This window comes from Papio anubis, chromosome 5 (genome assembly GCF_008728515.1).
Source record: "Papio anubis isolate 15944 chromosome 5, Panubis1.0, whole genome shotgun sequence".
Classification (NCBI taxonomy): Eukaryota; Metazoa; Chordata; class Mammalia; order Primates; family Cercopithecidae; genus Papio; species Papio anubis.
The window spans coordinates 162,366,452-162,393,816 of NC_044980.1; the positions used below are offsets into that span (position 1 = coordinate 162,366,452).

General features: G+C 43.0%; 1 protein-coding gene across 6 annotated transcripts in view; it reads left to right on the forward strand.

Moving 5' to 3' along the window:
• Window positions 1-27,365, forward strand: part of DOCK2 (dedicator of cytokinesis 2) — a 433,369-nt gene that overhangs the window by 62,340 nt on the left and 343,664 nt on the right. For all 6 annotated transcript variants that reach the window (XM_021940250.2, XM_017960117.3, XM_021940247.2 and 3 more), the window contains 10 exons: window positions 42-167; window positions 2,349-2,473; window positions 8,515-8,613; window positions 12,291-12,363; window positions 12,476-12,579; window positions 14,381-14,564; window positions 14,714-14,811; window positions 16,552-16,641; window positions 17,712-17,812; window positions 18,986-19,120. In XM_021940250.2, coding sequence (XP_021795942.1) covers window positions 42-167; window positions 2,349-2,473; window positions 8,515-8,613; window positions 12,291-12,363; window positions 12,476-12,579; window positions 14,381-14,564; window positions 14,714-14,811; window positions 16,552-16,641; window positions 17,712-17,812; window positions 18,986-19,120 — 1,135 coding nt within the window. The remainder of the gene's footprint in view (window positions 1-41; window positions 168-2,348; window positions 2,474-8,514; window positions 8,614-12,290; window positions 12,364-12,475; window positions 12,580-14,380; window positions 14,565-14,713; window positions 14,812-16,551; window positions 16,642-17,711; window positions 17,813-18,985; window positions 19,121-27,365) is intronic.

Consider the following 27,365-nt stretch of genomic DNA (forward strand, 5'->3'; position numbering starts at 1 on the left):
TTGCAAAAGTGGGCTCTTCACCGTGAGCCATTCCTTTCCAGGCCTCTGGGTGACCATGAAGATGCTAGTGGGTGACATCATTCAGATTCGCAAGGACTATCCACACCTGGTGGACAGGACCACCGTGGTGGCCAGGAAGCTGGGCTTCCCAGAGATCATCATGCCAGGTGAGACACAGCTGCTCTAACCTTCCCCTGGGGACATAGGGGCCAATTCAGCTTGTCTGATTCATTTTCCTTTTAAAGAGTCAACTCCTTCCTTTTTTACTGCCTCTCTCCGTTTCTCTCCCTGAAGGTAACCACTAAAACTGATTTCTGTATATCCGAAAGCTTCTATGCATTAACAAAATAGACACATGCACGTAAATATACACACATACCCCTTTTCCCCACAGATGGGGTCATACTTTATATTCCTTTACTTAATATATTTTATATAGTATTCTACAACTTGTTTTATCACTTAATAATTTATTGTGGACATCATTTCTATTTTACTACATGCAGGACAGTTCCACTCTTTCTGGGAGAATATTGTCATTCTCTTATATTTTTAAGCTTTTTTGTTTTTTTTTTAATATTACCAAAGGAATTCATGTTCATTGTAAAATATTCAAATGGCATGAAAAGGTATAAAGTGAAATGTTAAAAACTCCTTCATATCTTTATCTCCAGAAGTAGCCAGTACATTTTCAAATGTGTGTGTAATTTTAAAAAATGAGTTTATATAATATTAAACAAAAATTATAGGAGAGCATTGTTTTAGACTAAGTTCCTGCACCAGCCCCCAACATACCAGACTGAAAATCAAAATGGAGTCAGCCATGCTAAAGTTTCATGTCACCAAACCTAAAGTAAATTGTTATCTGATCTTGTAAGAAATTGGGAGAGTGGGGAGAGATGGGGGAGAAGAGAGAGAGAGAGAGCGGGGTGGGGGGAAGGAGAGAGAGAGGGGGAGGGAGAGAGGAAAGAAAAAGAAAGAAAAGAGAGAAAGAGAAACAGCCTATTTTCCAGACAGGCCATTTTCAGTTTTCAATGGGCATAACGAAGTTCCCTTTGCTTTAATCCTCACAGCAAAGGGTAATCTGAAGTAACCTGATGTTAACCAATCAGTCACTTTTCTATTTTTCTGTTTCCCTGTTTCATCCTTATGAGAGCAATACCTTTGAAATAACCAATTCGCTCTGTCTTGCTTCTACTTCCTTCAGGCCTTCTCTGTCTATAAAGCCAACCTCTTCTGCTCAGCTCTTTGGAACACTGAATCTATTTTATGGAATGAAGCATTACCCGATTCTAGAATTGCAATAGAGCCAAGTGAGGTCTTTAAACTAAATTTGTTGTAATTTTGTCTTTTGACAATAGTAATACTCTTTTGAAACTTTTCTTTTGTGTCTTAAACCTGTGTCTTGGACTTCTGTTCACGATGGCTCTCACTGACTTGCCTTTTCTTTCCACATTTTTCTGGTGGTGGTCTCCTAGGGCCTGTGCTGTCATTTATTTGTCCATGCTTTACCTGAGACTTCAATTACTTGTGTATCCCCTTGTAGGATTTTCTATTCCTTTTTTTTTTTTTTTTTTTGAGATGGTGTTTGGCTCTGTTACTCAGGCTGGAGTGCAGAGTACGCTGGTGTGACCTCGGTTCACTGCAGCCTCTGCCTCCCAGGCTCAAGAAATACTCCTACCTCAGCCTCCTGAGCAGCTGGGACCACAGTCATGTGCCACCACACTCGTCTAATTTTTCTGTATTTTTGATAGACACAGGGTTTCGCCATGTCACCCAGGCTGGTTTTGAACTCCTGAGCTCAGGCGATCTGCCCGCTTTGACCTCCCAAAGTGCTGGGATTACAGGCATGGGCTACCTGTGTCTGACGGATTTTCTATTTTTCTTGCCTCCCTTCCCGAAGATCCTCTGCAGCTCCTTCCTAACCCTGTGTCCCTAGGATACATGGAAAGTTGCTCTGTTCTGCTCCTATACAGTAAAACATCGGCAGATGTGTATGTTTGGTTGTTTTCATGGGACAGGATCAATTCAATTGGAGCTTTGCTTTGCCTTCCCAGAAGGTGTCACTAGAGGATGAAAATTAAATGATTTTTAATGTTGAGAAAAACATGGCCAATTTTGAGTGTCCCTACTTCCCTTTTTGCAACTGATTTCCTAGCATCCCTTCATCCCCTTGTTACCTACTTCTCCAGCCTCCCTGATGAGGGAAAAATGCTTTCTCTAAGCAGTTCTGATTTTAATTAATAGCAATCCAGGTGGGGGAGCTTCTTCTCACCCTCCATCCCCTCTAGTTAGCGTCTCTCCTGCTGCAATCCACGCTAACTCTTGTCTCTCTCCTTATGCCTCAGGGGATGTCAGGAACGACATCTACATTACTCTCTTACAAGGTGACTTTGACAAGTACAACAAGACCACACAGAGGAATGTGGAAGTCATCATGTGTGTGTGCGCGGAGGACGGCAAAACGCTGCCCGTAAGGGACTCGCTGCTGCTCTGGGTGACAGGGTCCCCCTTGGGGGCCTCTGCTTGTAGAGATGTACTTTTCCTCTCCGTGATTCTGTTGTCTAAATGCCAGGTGCCTTTGGGATGGTGTTGAATAATGTGATCTACACCTTTTGAGCTTGGTTAGCGCAGTGTTCTGTAATAAGACCTTGTGATATTTCCTTATCCAAAGCAGTTTTTCAATGTCTGTTCCTTTCCTTTCACAACTCCTTCTTCTACATATGTATGTATGTATATATATGCATGCATGTATGTATACATGTTGTATGTATGCATACATATATGTATGTATTTTTGCTTGGTCTCAGCTTAGAGGTTAGCTTTCTGCAGTTAAAATGTTCTCATGGAAACCTGAGCTGGTTTATTCAGGCAAAGTCCATGGTAAGAAAGAGGATCAATACAGTGCCTTGGGCTGGTGTGGAGGCTCAGGATGTGCTCAAAGCAGACATTCTCAACACTTAATCTAACTCCCCAGCGCTCAGCCAGAAATGCTGGTGGAAAGCCTTATTCGTAAATTGGCCTCCAGAGAGCTAGCCGGGTGTATTCAGGAATGCAAAGCGCATTGCTATATTTATACAGCATATGTCCTGTCCAATATTTGTCATGTGTGTTTATATTTGTTTGCTTGTATTTCCTTTAAGGTTGTCAGTGCCGTGCCCAGTGCGTAGGAGGGTTTTGTTTCTCGATTCCTCGTTTCAGAGTAGTTAGCTGAAAAGAAAATCAGCTCTCACGAGAAGTTTTAGCATGGGCGAATATTCCTCCTAGGCCACTGTGAGTGATCAAATAGCCAAGTAGGGCGGGTGTGTTCATCAGAGAGAGGGTGTGAAGATGGAAGAGGCATCAGTTCTGTCCTTGGGGCCTGGAGATCAGATTGATACTTTGTACCCAAGAATAACTAACATTCACAGGGGAATTACCAAGTATCAGGCCGTGTGATAGTATGACACATTTCCTTTATTATGCCCCATTTTACAGATAGGGAAACAAAACCTTTGTCACTTACAATAACTCGCCCAAAGCCATAACGTTAGCGTATGGCAGAGATGGGGTTTGACTGGTTCCAGACCCTCTGGGACACTTCACTACAATGCCTGTACATGTAACAAAATTCTCCAATTTATTTCTCATTTTAAAAAATGAGGCTAATAACCACTGCTCACAAATTTGGGAAGATTCATAATCATTTTTTAAATGTAAAGAAATCCTCACAGTTGCCTTTTTGTTCCCAAAGACTGGTCATGTTAATTAGTATCTGTTTGAACAAAATCTAAGCACTGAACGCATCGTCCTTTTGTTGGAATCTGAAACTTTTCCAAAAAATAAAATAAGTGAGAAACCCTTGGCTCCAAGGAGCATAAAGGAGCCGACGGTTTTTATCTGAAAGGGAAATTGCAATTCCCAAGTGTAGAGATCATCGCTTTGAAGTTACTTTTTTTTTTTTTTTGAGACGGAGTCTCGCTCTGTCGCCCAGGCTGGAGTGCAGTGGCCGGATCTCAGCTCACTGCAAGCTCCGCCTCCCGGGTTCACACCATTCTCCTGCCTCAGCCTCCCGAGTAGCTGGGACTATAGGCGCCGCCACCACGCCCGGCTAGTTTTTTGTATTTTTTAGTAGAGACGGGGTTTCACCGTGTTAGCCAGGATGGTCTCGATCTCCTGACCTCGTGATCCGCCCGTCTCGGCCTCCCAGAGTGCTGGGATTACAGGCTTGAGCCACCGCGCCCGGCCCCTTATCCAGCTTAACCTGTTGGAGAACTTTTTAACCTCAGCTTCATTTTTGAAACATTGATACACTTACCTGCGATGCTGCCAAAGGAAAAATTAAAAGACACAGTTAACAGGCAAGCAGCCATCTTATCTCTTGTCTGAACCATTCTTTCTTCCACTTTTGTCACCCTTTCAAGTCACTCCGAGCAGGCTGAGCAGATGCACTTATCAAAGATGAGTAGATAAGCAGGGATTCTGGGGCCTGGCATGGAAACGAACCATGGGGCATGGTGATAATTTGTGGTTTCCTCTGTTAGGGAAATTCTGAGGGAGTTCAGTTGACTGACTATTGAAAATTGCTTAGGAAGCCTGTGGGAGGCTTTTCTTTCTTTATTTGCAGAAATAAATATGACCGCCTAATTAAGTGTCAGGCAGCACATTCAAACACTTCTGTTTGATATTGGCGGGCTCCTGTGAGAATGGTCCCCTTTAGAAATACTGATTTCTCCTCCTGCTCTAGGTGCGTGCACACTGTCTTTGGCAGGGCAGGACCAGAGGGCAGAGGAGGTTAGGCCTGCCCATGGCTCCCCTGGGGGTGTCAAGGGCCTTGCTCAGGAGGGGTCATACAGAGAAGTTAATGGGGTGGGCTCTGGGGTCAGGCAGACAGGGTTCAAATTGCAACCTCCCTTTCTTATTAGCTGTGTGATTTTAGGCAAGTGTATTCATGTGTAAAAAGAAATAACAACCTCTTCTCATGGGGTCGCAGGTTAAACAAAAGAGTGGGTGTTAAAACAACTGAAAGTGTATGATTGGATTGTTTGTAACACAAAGGATAAACGCTTGAGGACATGGACCCCATTTCCATGATGGGATTATTATGCATTGTATACTTGTATCAGAACATCTCATTTACTCCATAAATACACACACACACACACACACACACACACACACACACACACTATGTGCCCACAAAAATTAAAAATTATAAAATTAAAATTAAAAAATTAAAGAAAAAAAACCATGCCGCCGGCACAGCAGCTCACACCTGTAATCCCAGCACTTTGGGAGGCCAAGGAGGGCAGATCCCTTGAGGTCAGGAGTTTGAGATCAGCCTGGCCAAGAAGGTGAAACCTCCTCTCTACTGAAAATACAAAAATTAGCTGAGTGCGGTGGCTGGCACCTGTAATCCCAGCTACTCGGGAGGTTGAGGCACGAGAATTGCTTGAACCCTGGAGGCAGAGGTTGCAGTGAGCTGAGATCGCACCCCAGCCACTCCAGCCCGGGCGACAAAGTGAGACCCTTTCTCAACAAACAAACAAAACACACTGTAGGTATAAGGCACCTGGTATGCAGTAAGTACCCAGCAACAGGAAGGAGAGTCACATTCAGAGAAGGGGACAAGTGCAGGGTGAAGCCCTCTGAGGGACCTGAGGGAGTCAAACAGGCAATCCAACCAGAAGCAAGTTCTGGTGAAAGAGAAAGGCTCAGATGCTGGGCCAAGAAACCTCTGTTCTTCTGAGACCAACCAGCTTGAGGCGGTGGAGGCAGGGGATAGGGGAAATATGGGATAGTGGTTAAGACCATGACCCCTGGGGCCAGACAGCCAGGTGCAAAGCCCAGCTCAGCCTGAATTAGTAAGAGGACGTTGAGGCAGTTACATAACCTCTCTAAGCCTGAGAGTCTCTGTCTGAAAATAGGACCAGCAATGGCACTTTGCTCTTGTGAATATCAGATGAGGTAATCTACATAATAAGTGTTCATTAAATGTAGCTATTACTATTAGAAGGGTATACTGAACTCCTGGCCTGATTCCCACCTTAGGAATGCTGATTAGCATCTTCCCATGATGTGGTCTTGTGAGAGGAGAACACTGTCTTTCGTAAAGTATGTTCACCTCCCTGGGATCATCTCGTTCTCACCTGATTCCTACCAAGTAAACAGGGCATGTGTTAGGAGCCTGGATTTTCTCCTGCAGAGATGTTTCTTCCAAGGCCAAGCCAACACGAAAGCCTCCAGGCTTCCTGATCCTTACTCAGATTTTCTTCTACTGACCTGAAGTCTCCCACACCTATGAGGGGCTCTCACTGTTAATTGGGGGCCATGGGGATAGGCAATGTAGAAAATGATGGAACAGTGTGATTTGAGATATATACCATTCTATATTTTCCCTCGAACTGGGCTCAGTCCCTGGTCACAATGCTGTCTGGGGGCACTTCCCAACACTGTTTTCTCTCTGAAGTGTTGAGGGCTAGGGCACTATCTCTGGCTTTTCTCTGACTGGTACTGAGACTTTTTTCTCCAGCCTTAGGAGATCAAAAATTTTCATCATCAGTACAGTTTTGTGAGATTCAGTTGCCTGCCATACAGCAGTTTTACTTTCACCAGAGATATATGTGTAGTTTCTGATTTTGTAAGCTACATGGGATTTACTGTAACTACAGAAGCTCTAAGCCCATAAATGTCACCAGATATAAATCTTTGTAGGCTGGAAGGCATCTAGGTTCTTACAGAAGGAACACTGGATGAGTAGTTAGAGGGTCTGTGAGGTAGTCTTGGCTTTGCCACTTTTTGGCCAAGTGGCTTAATCTCTCAGGGCCTCAGTTTACCCAGCTGTGAAATGGGGATGCCGATAGTAAGCGTCAGAGGTGGTTATGAGGACTGAATTAAGCGAGGTGGTGTGTGTACAGGGCTTAGCATGATGCCGGACACAAAACCCACTCTGAATGGTTAGAAAGACTTTGGAAGCATGTGTTTTTAGCTTAGTGCCTTCAGAAGCTCTGGAAGGCTTCATCCCATGGAAAAACAAGAGAGTTGTGTGTCTTCACTCAGTTCTGGTTCATTGGTTACACTTGTTTTTCTTTTAAAGATACATTCTGAAAGGACTACTGCGTATTCTGTTTTCAAATGGATCGATTTGGCTGCAAGTACTGTCAGTCAATATTGAAACTGAGCTCATTCCTTTTCCATACCTCGGAAGCACATAGGGAGATTTCCAGTGCGAAGGGCAGTCTTCCTTTCCCCAGGTTCGCGGGGTTCGCCAGGGCTCACGGAGTGTCTGTGTGTGGCCAGCTCTGGTGATGCAGCCTGCGGAAGGTCAAGGATCCACGGGAGAATCTGATGGAATCTTGTGAGAGGCATGACTTGCCATCAACATGCCGAGAGGCACGCAGTTTGCAATTGCAGGGGCTGGGGCTCCAGAACCAATCTTATGAATCTGGCAATCTGAGGATTGAAAACTGTTTGGCCTGGTATAAAAACCATACTTAGGGCCCCTTCTGGGTAATCCTAGCTTGGATCTTGTTTGGGGGCCAAAGGGCTGGAATGAACATAGAATTAGGCATTGTTACATGCGACTAGGAGATCATTCCTTGTTAGTCAGCTCCTTTCTGAACCTCTGAGGGTGATTTTTATGGCAAAGAATAAATGTCCCACTTGGGCATGTGTGCTCTGTGCTCACTCTCTGCTCAGAAAGCCCCTCCCACATTTTTGCTCTGAGCCAACTTGGAATCTTTCTTCAAGATACTCAACTGTCATTGCCTCCAAGAAGTCTTCCCTGATTCCTCACCTGTCCTTGTGTCCTTCTTCTGTGCCCGACAGTAGTGTGTACACGTGTCTGTCATCATGTTGCATTGCTGTCATGATGTGTTCCCTAAAGTTTCCTGCACTAAACTGTGAGTTCACATCAGGTTCAGTATCTGAGCCATTCCCATACCCCAGTGCTCAGCATGGAGTACCCAGAAGATGTTCTGTTATTGTGGCCTGAACTGAGCCTCCTCCCCGAAACCCCCTCGCTCCAGGCTTGTTCTCTAAGGCAGGTGCTCAGGAGTCTCTCTGAAGCCTATGCTCTCTCCTTTTGCCCAGCACTGCCCACCGCCCTGATGTGTTAGCTGTGGAAATTCATCAGAAGAGTTGCTACTGGACTTATCTGAGCCTGCTTGTAAACTTTGTGCACATTCGCATTTAGGAAACAAATAGGATTAATAAGACTGGCAGTGTGCAGTAACTCCAAGGCTGGTTATCACTTACAATAAGGCAGTCACATCAATGCCCTGGTGCACTCCAGTGGTTTCCAGAATGGAAGTAATAGAATTTCTGTAGTTAAGCGCCTGTCAGTCCGGTGGCTGGGGCGCTTCTGTGTAAATCTGTAGTAGAGAAGGAGTCATTATGGGCACCTGGCATGGGGGCTAGGGAAGGCAGGGTTGACCCAGTCCCTAAGGCTAGTGGTAGCCTAGGGACCAAACCTGTGCAAGCATAGAAAATGGCAATTCTGTAATGTTTTCTCTCACTTTGTCTTTCTTGGGTCAGAATGCAATTTGCGTGGGAGCAGGGGACAAGCCCATGAATGAATATCGCTCCGTCGTGTACTATCAAGTCAAACAGCCACGTTGGATGGAAACAGTCAAGGTAATAATTAATAATAATAATAATAGATGCGAACACATGTCTAGTTCTTACCATGAACCAGGCACTGTTTTAAGTGCTTTATTTAAATAATTTATGTATCGCTTACAATAGCCATGTGAGGTTTGTACTAATATTTCCTTCATTTTATAGCTGAGGAAACTGGCACAGAACAGGTAAGTAGCCTGACCAGGACCACACTGCTAGGAAACATCAGAGCTGGGATTCAAACGTGAGCAGTCTGGCTCTGGGTCTGTGCCCATCACTGCAACCTGAGGGAGCAGAATACTGACTGGAGCAATTAGCATTTTTTTTTTTTTTTTGAGACAGATTCTCACTTTGTTACCCAGGCTAGAGTACAGTGTTACCATCTCTGCTCACTGCAAACTCTGTCTCCCGGGTTCAAGTGATTCTCCTGTCTCAGCCCCTTGAGTAGCTGGGATTACAAGCGTGCGCCACCACACCAGGCTAATTTTTGTGTTTTTAGTAGAGACGGGGTTTCACCTTGTTGGCCAGGCTGGTCTCAAACTCCTGACCTCAAGTGATCTGCCCACCTTGGCCTCTCAAAGTGCTGGGATTATGGGCATGAGCCACCGTGCCCAGCCTTCTTCCTTTTAATGAGAGCAGGCGAGCAAGGCAGTTCTGCACATGGACCCTAGACCCAGAGAGTCTGGGTTCGTGTTCCAGCCTTAATGCTCACCAATGGTGTGACCTTGGGCAAGTCATTCACCTGCTCTGTGCCCTGGTTTCCTCATCTGTAAAATGGGAGCAATAGGTTGACTGTGGAAGTAAAAGGATTTAATACACATAACACTGTCAGACAAGTCCTTGGAAGAGAGTACTTATTCAGTTAATACAACTCCTGATTATACTTGGCAGTTATCTCAGTCTGCAAAACTGAACTAGATTTTACATTCCTTCAAGATGCCCTTTAAACACTTGACCCTTGCCTATTTTTTACCCACCCCTCTACAAGGCAGTCTAATTGGTAGTGGCAGGCAGCTCTGCGCCTCTCTGTGTAGTTGCGGGGGGAAGGCAGAGGAAAGATATAGTTGTTCCAGATATCTGATGAAGTATCCCTCCAGGTCCTTCTCATATGGCATCTCCCCGCAAAATGTTCTGTGGAATACTAAGTGGTCTTTTATTAAAATAACATTTCAGGCTAGGTACAGTGGCTCATGCCTGTAATCCCAGCACTTTGGGAGGCCAAGGTGGGTGGATCACCTGAGGTCACGAGCTCGAGACGAGCCTGGCCAACATGGTGAAGCTCTGTCTCTACTAAAAATAAATGAATAAATAAATACATAAATAAATAAGTTGTGCATGGTTGCATGTGCCTGTAGTTCCAGCTACTCAGGAGGCTGAGGCACAAGAATCACTTGAACCTGGGAGGAGGAGGTTGTAGTGAGCTGAGATTGCACCACTGCACTCCAACCTAGGCAACAGAGTGAGACTCCGTCTCAGGGAAAAAAAAAAAAGAATCATATATTAAATGTATTAAAATAACATTTCCTTATCAAATGTGAGAAACTTGAACAAATATAGAAGTTAAAGGCTTCCTTATGTCAAGTTCTTAGAGCCCTTGAGATGTAAATGTGCTCTGCAGATCTGCAAAAGGAAATAAGGATGCAGAGCACATCCCAAAACTCATTGACTACAGAGCATTTTCCTTTTTCCTAGCGTCATATCCTGGAGTTAGGATTCTGTTGAACATATTTTAGAAATTCCTGGTTTTAACCAAAGCAGGTAGGAGGCTTGATGGAGCAATGTGATTGTAAACAACATATGAGAATATATTATGTTTATCTTCATGAAATATCTAGCTAAATTCTGAAGCCAGTCATGAACATATTGGAGGGGCACAGGGTGACAGAAAGAACTTCTTTGACTCTAGGTTATAGCAGAAGTCACCATCTGTAAGGTCTTAGGGTCCTTGGAGGCACCTCTCTGAATCGGAAATGACCCCCTAGCGTGTGTCTGGTGGTATTGTCAGCCAGTGGAAATGGAGGCCTGGTGGGTGAGCACCTTGGTTCCCTTGATCACCCTTCCTTGGTGCAGGATGTAACCAAAATGGAATTGTCAAATAGTCCTCTTGTGGGTGGTGCCCATTTCATCAAGCTGCGCTGTTCTACTCAGCGGTGAGGAGTGGCAGAGCTTGCAAGCCAATGTGAGCCCATCACAGGCTGCATAATGCCTGAAAGATGCCCTTTTGGGATAATTCCTTGACAGAAGTGACATTAACCACAAATATTCACATTACCAGATCGTCACACTAAGCAGAAAGGAATAACCTGCATTGGAATAAGGATGTGGAATCAATTCAGTGAACACTGAAGCTTGATCATAGCTTCAAATATCTCTGCCTTATCATTAGCAGCATTCTTTATTTCCCCTGGGCTCTGTCTCCAAACACAAGACGTACACATTACTTCCTTTTCAGCGATAGCTATTCAAACCCCAGCAGTTCTCCACTTGTTACACATGTTATTACTTTCCTCAGTGTGTCTCCTCATACCCATTGCCTTCAAATTGATGACCTTGTCAACTTTGAGGTCAGAAAGTTGATGTACCATGTTGGGTTTCTCTTCTCTGTTCTCTCTTGCACCTTGGTTATATCTCCTTGCCAGCCCTTGTCACAGGGCTGTTACACATTGCCCCTTGTGTAACATGGGACCATGAACTCTTTGAGTGTGAGGACTCTGCCTTGTATCAGCATGACCAGCACCCCACATGATTATAGTTTCTAGTGAACATTCAACACGCAGGGAAAGGATGAATTGGACTGCAGTTACCCGTGAGGCCCTCAGTTCCTTTGCTCTGCCTGAAACATGGACAGGATGGTGGACCTCCTCAGGCTCAATTCTCATTTTCTGCAACAGAAAGTTCCCCCAAGTATACATTTGTTTTTGCGTTTAATAGGCATCTGTACAGTACAAATTGTGTTCCTTTTTAAAAAAAGTGTCCTTTTCTCAGGTAGCTAAGCTTCTCTGCATTGGCCTGAATCTCAGATTGCAGAGCAGCTGTGAGACTTTGGGAGGTGGCCTGCACAGAGCCAGGCTGAAAGCATCATAATCAGTGATGCCAGTGGGCCATTCACTGGACAGGGATGCCCAGGTGACCAGTGGGTTGTTGTCTTAGCTCAGTGTCCTTGGAATCAAAAGCATCTGGACATGTGTCCAATCAAGGGTGAGATGAGCCCTAGGATTTTTCCAAATATTATCGGATTAAAGCATTTTTATTAATTTGCATAAATGAGAATCCTCAAGCAACCCCCCTAACAACCATTGTTAATTTGCTAAGCCCTGCTGCAATTGCCAGAACTCCTAGAGTGTGTAAGGAAAATGTGCATTGTGCAGTTTGCAGTGCATCAAATCCTGTGCTAAAGTTATGTGACTTTTATATCAATTTGGGGAGACTCATTTTTCCTCACTATAATTTACAGACCTCTTTTCATTGGCTGGGAATGCAATTTGCCAAATGGATTACATTTGGTACTTTATTTTCTCTTCATAGCTAGTTCTTATGTAATTTATTTACAGTTCATCAGGCTCGATGGATGGGTTGTAAATCAGCAGGCAGCTCTCTCAGTTAAATGGTCAGGCTGCCGTGGAAGAGTGGGGGTGCAGTGGGGAGGGCCCTTTAACTCATTGTGTTCTGAGCTCTGGTTTCTGTCTTTTGAGGTGGCTGTCCCTATTGAAGACATGCAGAGGATCCATCTGCGATTCATGTTTCGACATCGGTCATCTCTGGAATGTGAGTACCATACTGAATGGCATCTCTGCACCTCCCTCTAAGGGGAGAAGAATGGAATAGCTGGGTGGCCCATGTATCATTTTCTTTCTTGACCCCACAATGCTATTTCCAGCTAAAGATAAAGGAGAAAAGAACTTTGCCATGTCCTATGTGAAGCTGATGAAAGAAGATGGGACTACTCTACATGATGGATTCCATGACTTGGTTGTCCTCAAGGTACCATGAGTTGGAAGGAGCTCTGCACTGAGGGGGGTGCAGGAAGCAAGAGGGTGATGGCAAAATTGCTTAGTGGTCAACAGCAGGGACCCCAGAATCACACACACCAGGGTTTACCAACTTTGTGGCCTCTTACAAAATCTTGACTTCTTTGGGCCTCTGCTTCCTCATCTTTGTGCCCTCAGTGAATAATTGTGAGAATTATGAGACAGCGCATGTAAACATGGCAATGATGAGTACATGGAAGAACTCAATACATGGAAAAGGTTATTGTTATGTACAGAGAGGTTATCGTTATGACTGTTATGTACTCTTGATTCTGTAAGGACCTCTATGGCATGTGTAGAGGACGTACAATAAACATTTGAGAGATGCTGCATTGTAGCTAATGGAAAAATATTAAAACCTGTGGTCCTGATCGTGTTGCTGCTGATTAAGCCTGTACTCATCTCACATGTCTTCCTGAGTCTCAGTTTCTTTTTTCTTAAGCAGTTATGGCAATATTTATGACAACTCACTAGGATGACCCATGCAAAAGGGCCATCTAAACTATAAAGGGAGTGCAGATGTCCACTATTTTTATTTTTACATTATGAGACTTGTATGGTTTTTGAGAAGTGGAGAAGTGTTAGTCTGGTTTTACCTGCTGCTTTCCCACATGCCCTCTTATGACAACAGAATACATCTACTAGCACCTGGCTAGAGGCAAGTGTATGGCTGTGAGGTAGGGCAAGGTTGAGTAGCCAGCACATGGATCACACCATTGCCCTTGGCTTTCTTAGCCTTGTAGGCTGAAATTGCCCTTTTGCCTGTGGGATGCATGGCAAACACAGCCTCATCAAGGCTTCATCTCATGGTACTCTTGTACACTTCTCTGAGTCTCTCTGACTTTCCCAGAAAACCTCCTTTCTTCTGTACAGCCTCTGTTTTCTCATTTATCACACATAGAGTTCTTGGCTTGAAAGCCCTTCTTTCCTGACAGAATGTGAACTCCTTGGGGTCAGAGGCCCAGTTGCAGTCAATTTTCTTTTACCCCCATTAGGTCCCAGTTTCCTTGACTGAGGATAATAATAGTATCTGCTTCATATGATTGTTACGAGGCTTAAATGAAATGAACCAAGGCATATAAAACACTTGGTACCACTCCTGGTGTGGAGTAAGATAAATATTATCTTCTGTAATGCCTACCTCTAGTCATTCATTTTAGCATGCCAAGGCACTTATGTGCCTATCACTCTGCTATGCATTCTGTATGCATTATTCTATATTATTTGCTCAGGTATTCTAGGAAGTAGGGATGATGATTATCTTCAGTTTACTAATGAAAAATAAAATGAGACACCAAGAGGCAAAATAATGTATTCAAAAAAGCATAGACCTGTGAATGGCAAAACAGGGTCCAGATCCCAGCACATTCTTACTTAGTGCCTTTGCCATTAAATTCCTCTTTAAGCTAGATTCCTTATTTTGCTGGTGAGCATATATTATGATCTCAAAAAAGGATGAATTAAAATGGACTGTCTGGGAATTTTCGATTCCATTTTTATTTTGCCATTAATGAAGTTCAGAGAGCTTTCACCTAGTGGATCAACCCCCTTTCCATTCATATGTCTTTGAATTCTTACCTGTATTGTGGAAAAACAGCCGTGCCACACAAGCCAATGTCTATTGCATCTCTGATGATTTTCTTCACTCTTTATGACTCTCTTCACTTCACAGTGTCTAATTTATCTGCTGCAAACTCTGTGTAGCATTGGACGTGAAGCCTTGGCTTGGGACAGTAACCAAGTGTTGTTTCCAGGGGGACAGCAAGAAGATGGAGGATGCCAGTGCATACCTGACCCTTCCTTCTTATCGACACCATGTGGAAAACAAGGGGGCCACGCTGAGCAGGAGCTCCAGCAGCGTTGGGGGGCTTTCTGTCAGCTCCCGGGATGTGTTCTCCATTTCCACCCTGGTGTGCTCCACAAAGCTCACTCAGAATGGTAATGGGGGTCATCAAGAATTGTGTCTGTGGGGAGTGTGTGTGTCCGTGTGTGCGTGCACGTATGCATGTGCTTGCAGGCCCAAGAAGGTCCTGATATGGACAGTTAGGCCAGTAATGATACTTCTGAATGTCTGGACTCTATTTTAGTGGGCTTGCTGGGTTTGCTGAAGTGGCGTATGAAGCCTCAACTGCTACAGGAGAATTTAGAAAAGTTGAAGATTGTGGATGGAGAGGAAGTGGTGAAGGTCAGTGGGGCTTCATTTTGTTTGTATTCTTACACTAGTGACAGAACTCTCCATGTGGGTGGCTTCAGGGGAGAAACAAGGTATTGAAGGACATGGGGAAACTTTTCTTCCAACAATGGGACACATTCTCCCAAGTTGCCTTGAGGAATCTTTATTGGGAAATCCAGGGGAGTGACTTGGTTCAATGGCACTGAATGTTGGGTGCCAGAAGACAATGGTTATGTTCAATCTCTGGAAATAGATGAGCCTGGGTGTAAATCCCAGCTCTCCCACTTGCCAACTTTATGTGATAATGTAAGTGTGACATAGTTCTCAGGGCTGTTATGAACATTCAAGGTGATAATATTTAAAACTTACTCAATAGTCTCTTACACATAGTACACAACAATTAAACCAAAGCATATAAAACAAAGTTCAATAAATGGTAATAATTAATTATTTTTGTTGTCATATGTTGATATATATGTATATGCATATATATGTATGTATGTGTGTGAGCATACATATATGTGTGTGTGTGTGTGTGTGTGTATATATATAGTAGTATGATCTCTTAGTACTACCCACACATCATTGTTAGAAATAAAAAGTATTCTTGGTTTCTGCTGCTTGGAGAGTATTATGTATTAAAGATGAGAAAGGGAAAGACATCAGGGCTTACATTTTAAGTGAAATAAGCAGAAAACAATGCAAATGTCAGATGTATTATTGCATCTACATGGTAGTGGAGAATAGAAAGTGTCTGAAGTGCAAATCTAATTAAAGCAACCCTTCTCTCCAGCCTTATGAATTGGGACAAGTGTTTCCCAATGGTCCTGGAGATCTTGTTTCCATGATACAGTTAGAAATTCCAAGATTAAACATCTTTATATGGCAGCTATGTGTTTTGAGGGATTATAGGAAATACTGACCCATCCTTTAGGAGGGAGGAAAATCAAGTTTTATTTAATTGCCTCTACCTGGAGAAGCAGTGGTAGAATTTCCAGATGCCGTAAATGTATACCACTTCCCATCTACCTCGTTCAGCAATGGCAGAGTAACTCCCCAAGACACCACTTATAAAGTCTATAGCCTTTTGGTAGCTTGGAGAAGTCATGGAAGAAATGAGACTTTTGTTGTCTTCCTCTTGCATTCTTTTTTTTTTTTAAAGTTTGTTATTTAAATATGATATACATATGATGAAATAGATACAGAGCAGTTATCTTAAGAGTATAGCATAATGGATTTTTACACACGTACACACCATGTGTACTCACCACCCAGAAGAAGATACAGGCCATTTTTAGCATTATAGTAGATTCCCTCTTACCCCTTCTCAGCCAGTAGTCCCCTGGGGTAATCACTGTCCTGTCTACCATCATCGTTGATGGGTTTTTGCCTACTCTTGAATTTCATAAGAATGGAGTAGTGAAGAGTGTACTTTCTCTGCCTCATATATTTTACTGAATATAATGCTTGTGAGAATCATCCTCATTGCTGCTTGTGGAAGTAGTTTGCACTTTAGTCCAGCTGTGTAGTATTCTCTAGTGTGAAAATGCTACCATCTGTGTATCCATTCTGCTGTTGATGGGCAGTTGGGTTCCTCTGGCTGTCATGAGTAAAACTACTCTAGACCTTTTGAGCATGACATGTGGTGGATGTGTGCTCTCATTCTCTTGTAGACACTCAGGAGTGGGATTGCTGGGTCACCTGCACTGTGTCTTGTTTCTGAAATAGTGTAACCTTTGTTATTTCTTCCAGTTTCTCCAGGATACTCTGGACGCCCTCTTCAACATCATGATGGAGCATTCTCAAAGTGATGAATATGACATCCTCGTCTTTGATGCCTTGGTAAGAGAGAGGGGAAAAGTGTCTAGTGACAACAGGCATTAATGTGTGTCTTACTGTGAAAATACTGAGAACTCGTGGCCCTCATGGCCTTTTTCATGAATTCTTTGGAGGTGTTGTAATGTTTGGCAACAAGACCAATAATGAGCTGCTGTTTCCTTTTGCTTCTTACCAGTTCATTTGAAAGCATGAGGCATGGTGGGTGAAAGGGGAATTTTAAATGCTGATGTCAGATTGACGCTGGCTGAAGGTACATGAGGCTGGATACTGTAAATGATTGCCTCTGCTTTCCATCAATGTCGGGAGCTGGTCCCTGGCTAGGTTGTGAAGCACCCAAAATGTTTCCTAGCTTTCCTTTCACCTTTTTCTCCCCATTTCCTCCAACTCGCTAATCATTACATTTCTCCTACCCACCCAGAACTTTCCATGGTGCTATACCATCCAAATCTTCTTAGTCCTCCCCTGTTGTCTTTTTGTCCTCTCCATATCTCAACTCAGATTTTCTCAGTGTTTTCTCAAAATAAACATAAGAAACATCTGCATTAGGGAATCAGTGCCCAACAAAGTTTTTATGTGTTAACCCCTCATGTCATGGATATTTGCATTTTTAAAGAGGTTACTGAGAGACAACGGTGGCTTAATCAAGTGCTTCCTCAGAGAGTACCCTAGAATGCTACCTCTCAGAAAAGATGTTTCATGACAAATATATGCTTTGATTAATTAATTTAGGGAAGTGTTGAATGTTGCATGACCCTTTTAGAGATTCACAATGTACATAAGTATATTAAAGATTCTAAAAAGTTTTGCAATAAGGAAGACAGTCTGATAATGATAACCTGACATTTCTCAAAACTTATTTGACCATGAAATCCTTTTCATCTTAGAACACCCTGCAGCACACTTCATGAAACGCTTTTTTGGGGAAGATGCTACTTTAATAAAGAGGACTCATTATGTATTACTGAGCTAATTCCTGGGCAAAGGATTTTAATGGGGGTTAAATTATGCCAGGTAAAGATGGCTTCCTGCCCTGGGTTTGCCCTGAAAATACTGCTGCCTTGCATCTTCCTCAGATTTACATAATAGGACTCATTGCAGACCGGAAATTTCAGCATTTCAACACTGTTCTGGAGGCTTACATCCAACAGCATTTCAGTGCAACCTTGGCTTACAAGTAAGTAATTGTGTACCTGGGGACTTCTTGTCTACTACCTTCTTGCCCTGCCAGGATGCCTAGGGCACAAGAACTTGAGTAATTTTCTTTTGTCACTAATCTGTGTGAGCTCTCCATTCTCTAACAAAATCTAACCTATGCTTGGGTTATTTGGATATCATTAAAAATGTGGAATACCCATAGGTTTGGATGAATGCCTTATGGTTGCAGTGGTACCTGGAACTGCTTATTCATCCATTCAGCTTGTGTGTTCTCATTTCTTGAGTGGACACCAGGACTTAAAGGCTACAGAGAAGACCAGGCATGGTGGCTCACGCCTGTAATCCCAGCACTTTGGGAGGCCAAGCTAGGCAGATCGCCTGAGGTCAGGAGTTGGAGACCAGGCTGGCCAACATGGTGAAACCCTGTCTCTACTAAAAATACAAAAATTAGCTGAGCATGGTGGTGGGAGCCTGTAATCCCAGCTACTCAGGAGGCTGAGGCAGGAGAATCACTTGAACCAGGGAGATGGAGATTGCAGTGAGCAGAGATCACACCACTGCACTCCAGCCTGGGCGACAGAGTAAGACTCATTTCAAAAAAAAAAAAAAAAAAAAAAAAGAAAGAAAGAAAAAAAAGGGCTACAGAGAAGAAAGTGCACATGCCAAGTAGCTTGGTCTGGCTTGGGTGTAGGGAGAGGGTGAGAGATAGGAGTTGATGCTGGGGAGTTTGGTGGGGACCAGATTGTGAACGGGCCTTGAAAGGCAGGCCAAGTAATTTGAAGTCTGCCCTATGGTAAAGAAGAAACATAGAAAGTTCCTAAGCAAACTTAGAGTTCTGTGATATTACAAGAACATGTTCTATAGAAAGAAAAAGCTGAAAAAAAGACATTATTGCCACCATTATTCCCCATTATTCCCACTTGTAGCCTGATTGTGACTAGTTTTCCTAGTCAAAAGATTTTTTTTTCCTCCCTATCTTTTTCATTGCTGGCTTTTTATGAGCAGGAAATACTTATTAATTCCCTGTAATAAATATAATTTTTATGCAGAATTATTTTTATGCTTACAGACGAGTAAGTGAGCTTGGCTCTACTACCACCTTTAACCTTTGATTGAATGCCTTATAATTTACTGAGCAAACTAATTACCATGATGAAAGAGATGTATTTAGAAAATATTATCCCTTATTCAGGAAATTGATGACAGTGCTGAAGACTTACTTGGATACTTCCAGCAGAGGGGAGCAATGTGAGCCAATCTTAAGAACGCTGAAGGCTTTGGAATATGTGTTCAAGTTCATTGTTCGGTCGAGGACATTATTTTCACAGTGAGTACTTGTTATGTAAGAGTGATTGATTAGCTCTGCAATTCCTCTGGGATACAACAGTATTTTTACTGTAGGAGAAACTCGTTTAAAAAATTATAACCAGCTGTCGATCAAAAACAGCTCAAGAATCCAACCTAGAGAGTAATGAATATGTAATAATCGTACCTCTAAGTTCATTTGGAAAAAAAAAGAAATCTTAACATGTTGCAGAGTTATTTTTTATCCAGTAAATGTGATTTGAGGCTCTTCTGTGTTTCATCTAACATTCTTCATTTGATTTGAAATACGGTGAACATTTTCCAGGAATCTATATTCAAGATTAGAGGGCCTGGGAGCAGGAAGGGCAGAACTCAGGGAGTTTGACGTTTATGTGGCTCTTGTAGGTTGTACGTGGCCGGTAAGCTGGTATTTGCAGTTGACCTGTCTGTCCTTGAGATCCTAGTAGCCAAAAAGTGAACTGATGCATTAGAGTACCTTAGAAGATTTTGATGGTCAGTATCACAGAGGCCAGCTGCCTTTTTGAAGGGCTTTGGAGATGAAGGCATTCAAATGCAATCTACAAAAGAACAATTCATGTTCATCCTGACCATAGGGCAAAGTTAGATAGAGGACTGTTTGTGTGTGATCAGGTTTGTTGTGTGTGATGGAAAATAAGAAAAACATTCAAGGAAAGTGTTATCTGGATTCTTAGTGCAAACAAAGAACACTCAACTGAAACTGACTTAGGGAGAAAGGAGACTTTATTTCACATCATTGAAAAACCAAGGGTGTAGTCGGCCTCAGGCATGGCTGAGTCCAGATGCTCAGTGTTGTTGGGATAGTCTTTGTCTGTCTAGATCTGGACTCTGCTTCTTTTTGTTGATTGTCTTATGAGGCAAGTTTTCCAATGCAGAGGCCACTAGAATCCTCAAGTTTACATTCTACCAGTGGAAGCAACTCTACGTTCCTTGTTGTCCTAGCAAATCCTGTGTCAAGAACTGTCTTGGGTCTTGTGTAGTTGTGGTCACGTGTGCATTCCTGGAGTCATGGTCAGGTCAGTCACTTGTGCATTCCTGGAGTCATGGTCAGGTCAGTCACTTATGGTGTGGACTTGTTATGTTGGAGAGATGACTTCTCAAAACAAACTTCAATTAGCCTGTGCAACAAAGCAAGACCCTGACTCAAAAAAAAAAAAAGACCATCATTGTGATTATGATCATGACAATGGATGGGCTGTTAAAGCTTTATACTTGACAGTGCACCTGAAACAGGCAATCATCTGGGATTCTCTTAACACATTCTTTGAGATTTCAGGTGATGAATAGAAAGATGTGAGTGTCTTGAACCATGCCACAGAACAAATGTACTTAGGTCATTCTGAAAGTGAAGTGTCTGTTTCAGATTCCTGTGGCTTGTCATTTAGTCAAGTCTGAGTTGGGTATTCTTCTAGGTTTGAGAGATACTTGTCAGTGATTTGGGAAAACCAATAGGAGACTCCAGTGAGTCTAAGAGTGATTTTCTTGGAGGAGTTCAAGAATTCAGATATTGTAGTTACAGCGTAAAAGTCAAGGATATCTTATCCCATCTTCCAAGTGAGAATGTTTTATCTATAAGAAGAATATGTCTTTTCTACTTATCAGAGATTTTCTTCAGTTCTTCCTTTTGGTGTATTTATTTTATTGCTTCTCGCCTCTCCTGTATTTCTTCCCTTTTCCCTCCCTCCCTTCCTCCCTCCATTCCTTCCTTTCTTCCATTTTTTCCTTCCATTTTCAAGGACTGAGCTTCTTTACAAAGCCTCTTGCAGTGCCTGAAGCTCAGACAACCAACTGTGCAGATCCCCAAGGTTTCTGAGCTTGTGGAATTACACAAAGTTTGGAGCAGACTGTGCTTCCCTGTTCCATGTGATGGACACTAAGCAGCTCCCTGTCCTACTGACAGGCACAGAGAATCAGACTGCAGAGTTAGGATAACTCTCTAAAAGAGAGAAGAACCAGAACATGGTGCTGCAACAGGAGTTGCTCCCACTTGTCTCTGCTCCTCACGGATCCTCATGCTGCCCCAGGCTAGAGTACAGGGGGCAGCATGGAGTAATAGTTATGAGCAGATGTTCATGCAGGACAGACATTGAGTAGAGTGGTATCTCTGCCCCTATAAGTACTGGGGTTAGTGATTGAATCAGCCTCTCTGAGCCTCAGCATCCTCATCTATAAATGGGGATAAACCAGTTCATCGTGTTTCAATGATGAAATGAGATTATGGGTACAAAGTGCTCTATGCAATATCTGGTACTTATTTCATACATTTAATAAATGTTAGCTGGTATCATGTTTTCACTTAGGAGAAACAGCAAGGGTGCTTTTCTCTAAAACTCAGATTTAAATTATTAAGAAGAAATTCCAGGGTCTTGATTCAAGCTTAAAATTTGACTTACTACTTATACTATCCTAAGTATAGGATTTCTACTGTTTATTTCTCTGGAGGCAGGGATAACTTTTACCAGGTGTCTGTGCTTTTTGAGGACCACAGTGTGGGACTCTCCTGGCCCCAGGAATTCACCTTGGTCTACTGCTAGCCCTCACTGGGTAGTCCTGATTGTGTGTGTTGCTCTTATTTCCTCTGAGTGTAGTCAGGCCTCTCTGGCCAGAGCAGCTGTGGTGCCCAGGTCTCTGGCCTCTGCTTGCTATGCTTGGCTTTTCTTTGCATCCTGCCTTCTGCTCTTATTACAGACCTGCTTATTTGGGTCTTGCTTCCTCCCCCATCTCCATTTAACCCCGATCTTCTGCCTTCCACAAACTCCTCCTTCACCAGCCCCAGCCCCAGCTCATTTGCTTATGAGAAACTTCCAGCTCAGAGGTGAAAGGCACAGTCTCTAGAGCCAAGGCTGCTTGGGTGTGAATTCTGAGTTGGAATCTTGCCATTACACTTACTAGCATTTACAACTTTGGGCAAATTATTTAATCTACCTAAAGCTCAGTTTCCTCATATGTAACACAGTCATAATAGTACCTAACATGCAGGGTTGTTGTACAGACTAAATGAGCCCAATGGATGTAAGGTACTTACTTAGAGCAGTGCTGGTCACATAGCCAGTATACATGGTTATTCACGTATCATCTTCAGCAGTCTCCACAAAAATTCTACAGAGGAGCCCATTTTCTGACTTTATCTCCTACTACTCCTCACTCACTTTGTGCCAGCCACACTGGACTTGCTGTGGCTCAAGCTCCTTCCTTACTTAAAGGCCTTTGCACTCTTCCCCAGATCCGTTTGTTGACTCCCTCACCATTTTTATATCTTTGCTCAAACATTTCCTTCACTACCCTATTTAAAATTGCAACCCCTGTCCCGTGCACTGCTGATTTATCTCTTCCTTTTGGTCTTTTTTTCTCCCCATAGAACTAAACATGGCATACTATATAATAATCATGCTTTTGTTGACTGTCCCTTTCTTGCTAGAATGTCACCTCTGTCAGGACAGGAACCTTTGACTGTTTTGTACACCGCGGTACACTAAGGCAACTAGGACACAGTAAGAGCTCATTAAGTATGAAATTGGACACCATTTATAGCCCCCTTTCACAAAGAAGGAGACTGAGGCTTAGATTCAAGCTCAACGATCACACAGCTAAGAAATACAGCATAGTGAGGCTTTGCACTCTACCTCATCTGATGAAGCAAATGTGAGAACCTGGTCATTTTTTCTGGGCCATGCAAGTGTGAAGTCCGGCTGGCCATGTTGAGGGGCTGTCCTGAGGGAGGGCGACTCTGCCTGGAGGGGTGGATGTACTGAGCGACATCCGCGGCTGCTGAGAGGCACACGGCTGCTTGGGTTTCAGTGCTAGGAAGCATGGTACCATCCCTGAGTTCAGGAGGAATTCAACAAACAACAACAACAACAACAACAACAACAACAGCAGCAACCACAACACGAGCGGGAGCAGGCGTGGTCAGGAAAGGCATCCTTGCTGTTATAGTGAAGCTATCCAGGCAACTGTGACTTTATCTTCATCCCCAGGGAATGAATAAAGAAAAGTTGACATAGGACAGGCCAGGTGAGCTCACACTCCTTGGAAACAAGGCACTGGTTCAGGAGGGAAAAATTGCACTCTGTGTCCTGATGGGAGCTTCACCAGCTGGAAGCTTCATTCCGCTCCCTACCCCAGAGAGCCGAGAAAGCCTGCCCTGGTGTGCACAGTTCCACTGGCCTGCACTGGAGCTGCCACTGCATTAACAAGGGCTTAGGAGCATGATTCGCAGCTCAGTGACACCTCCAGTCTAGCTCCCCTCACCCAGGGCCAGACATGATTGCCCTTTCTCTAATTGCCTTCAGCATCAATGTCCAGAACCCAGACACCAGCTTTCTGGTACTTTCTTTTGCCTTCTGTTTTTTTTCTTATTTGCATATTTCTTTATTCCGTGCCACCCTACCAATCAACCTCCACCTTATCCCCTCCCACCAGCTTAGTTTCTTCCTATGTAAATATTATATAGTAGTTTACCTTCCAGGTCATGAATATGTTAGGCAGCAAGACTGTCTGAATAAAGCTCAGGGCAAGTCAATGTAGCTTGCAGTCAGAGGGAGCACATAAGCCTCTGCCTTTTGAAACAAATACGAATTTAACTCAGAGGTACTTGCCAGTGTGATTTGTTTTTATTGTTCATGTATGAATAAATATTAAAATGTAATAATCTGTTTATGCCGAGCATGAGCTGAAATGTCTGTGACATTGCGATTCCTGTTTCTTCTGCATGTAATTTGTTTGCATGTTAATGCCATTTATTTCTGTGTAAGCCTCTTTTTGGTTTTGAATATAATTTCACTTTTTGAAGACAGTAATGGCTTAGTAAACTGAACAATTGCAGTTAATGGAACTATTTTATGATAGCATTAGCTTGGCATCAGATCAGGATGAAAGAGAAAACTGTCACCAAAAGGATATCATCAAACAGTGACTTCTCTTTAATTTATTATTTATTTTATGAATTGCCGCAGTACTCAGGGAAAGCTAAACAGCCTTTCTCATGAACATATGTGAAAGTGGTTTGTCAACTGTTAAGTGAGTTGTGTGATTATAACATGAAATTGTGCATATGCATGAGCTATTTATTTATTTATTTATTTATTTATTTTTCCTTTTTAAAATTATATCTTAAGTTGTAGGGTACATGTGCACAAAATGCACATTTGTTACATAGGTATACATGTGCCATGTTGGTGTGCTGCACCCATTAACTCATCATTTACATTAGGTATTTATCCTAATGCTATCCCTGCCCCAACCCCCAACCCCTGACAGGCCCCTGTGTGTGATATTCCCTACCCTGTGTCCATGTGTTCTCATTGTTCAACTCCCACCTATGAGTGAGAACATGCAGCGTTTGGTTTTCTCTCCTTGTGATAGTTTGCTTAGAATGATGGTTCCAACTTCATTCATGTCCCTGCAAAGGACATGAACTCATCCTTTTTTATGGCTGCATAGTATTCCATGGTGTATATGTGCCACATTTTTAATTCAGTCTATCATTGATGGACATTTGGGTTGGTTCCAAGTCTTTGCTATTGTGAATAGTGCTGCAATAAACGATATGTGTGCATGTGTCTTTATAGCAGCATGATTTATAATCCTTTGAGTATATACCCAGTAATGGGATCCCTGGGTCAAATGGTATTTCTGGTTCTAGATCCTTGAGGAATCACCACACTGTCTTCCACAATGATTGAACTAATTTACACTCCCACCAACAGTGCAAAAGTGTTCCTATTTCTCCACAACCTCTCCAGCATCTGTTGTTTCCTGACTTTTTAATGATTGACATTCTAACTAGCGTGAGATGGTATCTCATTGTGGTTTTGATTTGCATTTCTCTGATGGCCAGTGATGATGAGCATTTTTTCATATGTCTATTGGCTGCATAAATGTCTTCTTTTGAGAAGTATCTGTTTATATCCTTTGCCCACTTTTTGATGGGGTTGTTTTTTTCTTGTAAATTTGTTTGAGTTCTTTGTAGATTCTGGATATTAGCCCTTTGTCAGATGGGTAGATTGCAAAAATTGTCTCCCATTCTGCAGGTTGCCTGTTCACTCTGATGGTAGTTTCTTTTGCTGTGCAGAAGCTCTTTAATTTAACTAGATCCCATTTGTCTATTTTGACTTTTGTTGCCCTTGCTTTTGGTGTTTTAGTCATGAAGTCTTGTGCATGAACTTTTAAATAGTTCTCTGTTCCCTTTGCCTATGGAAATATTAGTAAACATTTATTGGGCACCTATTATGTGCCAGGCACTTTGTTAAGTCATGAGGACCCTGAAGTTAGGAAGTCAGGCTTCCTCAAGTATTGGCAATGTAGTGGACAAGATAAACATGCATCCCAGCAATCAAATCACAGTTGCCTGAGATAAGCAATGATCAGTGATGCAATATCACAGTGGAGCCCTGGAAATGGTTCTTGTGGGAGCAGACAGATTTGAATGACAAACCCTACCTTGGGAGGATCAGTAATTCTTCTCAGAGGAGGTGATGTTTCAAACTGGGCATTGAAATGTATTTAAGAAGCCAGCCTAGCCAGGCGTGGTGGCTACTGGGGAGGCTGAAGTGACAGAATTGCTTGAACTGGGAGGTGGAGGTTGCAGTGAGCTGGGATCGTGCCACTGCACTCCAGCCTGAGCGACAGAGTAAGACCCTATCTCAAACAAACAAACAACAACAAAAAAATAAAAATAAAAAATAAATAAAAAGAAAGAAAAGAAAAGGAGCCAGCCCATGGGACGAAAGAGACTCTCAAGTTCTAAATACAATCTATGAAATAGAACTTCCAATGACTCCTGCTACTCTACAGTAGCATTTATGAAGCCCCCACTCTGTGCTTGGCCCTGCAGTGCTTTTCTAAAAACTCCACCTCGCTTAATACAACAACCATGCAAAGCATAGGTATTATGATGCTCATTATATAAAAGAGAAAACAAGGCTCCGAACGGTACAGAAAGTAACTCCAGGTCATACTCTAGACGTCGGCGGGTTGGGATCTGACACCCAAGCTGAGGTTCTTGCCGCTGTGCCGTGCCCACACATGAACAGCATGTTTGTGGGGAAGAGTAGCTAGTGGTTGAAGCCGTGGTGGTGGAGGGGCCCTGAGGCATTTGGAGAGGAGGCTTGAAGCTGAATTGTGAAACACCTTGACTGTCAGAGCCAGCAGCTTGACGTCATCCTGTATCCAGGGGGATTTTGATGTAGATCCTACCTTTTACTCTCAGAGAGCACACAGTGAGTGCCCCAATAGGTGTACACACTAAGCCATTGGGATCAGATAACAATGTTAAAATTATTTTATCTCACATGAAGAAATTAAACTTATAAACACTTAATTTAGACTAGCAGATGGATATCATTTATAAATAAATAAGCATCTATTGAGTTTCATGCTTAAAATGGAAAAAACCAAATTTCTCCTAAGAGCAGTTTGGAAACTGCTGCTTTTGGCAGTGGGGAGCCACTGAAGTGCTAAAGCAGGGGGTTAACATGATTAGATTCACGTTGTAGATAGAGTACTGGGGAAGAAAGATTAGGTCGTGGAAGACGGGATGCAAAGCGAGAGATGGAGATGGGCTATCAATGGTGAAGCTGTTGCAATAATTCAGGCAAGAGCTCTTGAACTAAGGTAATCATGGTGGTACTGTGGAAGAGGAGAGGAGGAAGATAAGGGTTTACAGATGAGGAGATGGCCAGAACTAATTGAATATAGGAGTGGAATTCAAGGAGAGGGCCAAGCCAGATGATCTGACTCGACTTTCTGGTCCATTTGTCCTGGCATTGCAAACCAGCATGAGAAATACAGGGGAGTAGTGGGTTTTTATAGTGTAGTGGGCTTGGGACATAAAATATTTGAGGTGTTTATTGGCAGAGCCAGATGAAAATGTATAGCAGGCAGTTAGATACAGATACAGATTAGGAGTTCAGGAGAATGGAGACATAGTTTTGGTCAAAAGTGATCCAAAGAGACATTTGAAGCTATAGCACAAGGTGAGTAATACTATAAAACTCAGAATGAAACCCAGGGAGTCAGCCCATTGAAGGGATGGGTGAAAAGAGGGTCCCACTAAAAGCTGGATTAGGGACATAGGATAACAAGCAGAAAGGATTGTCGTTCCAGGAACCAGGAAGGAGAGTGTTTCAAGGAGGGAGTGTCGGCAGTGTCAGGTGCTACAGGGAGGCCATGGGAATGGAAACTGATTAGAGGCATGATATTTTGCAACAGAAGGTCATTGTTGAGTT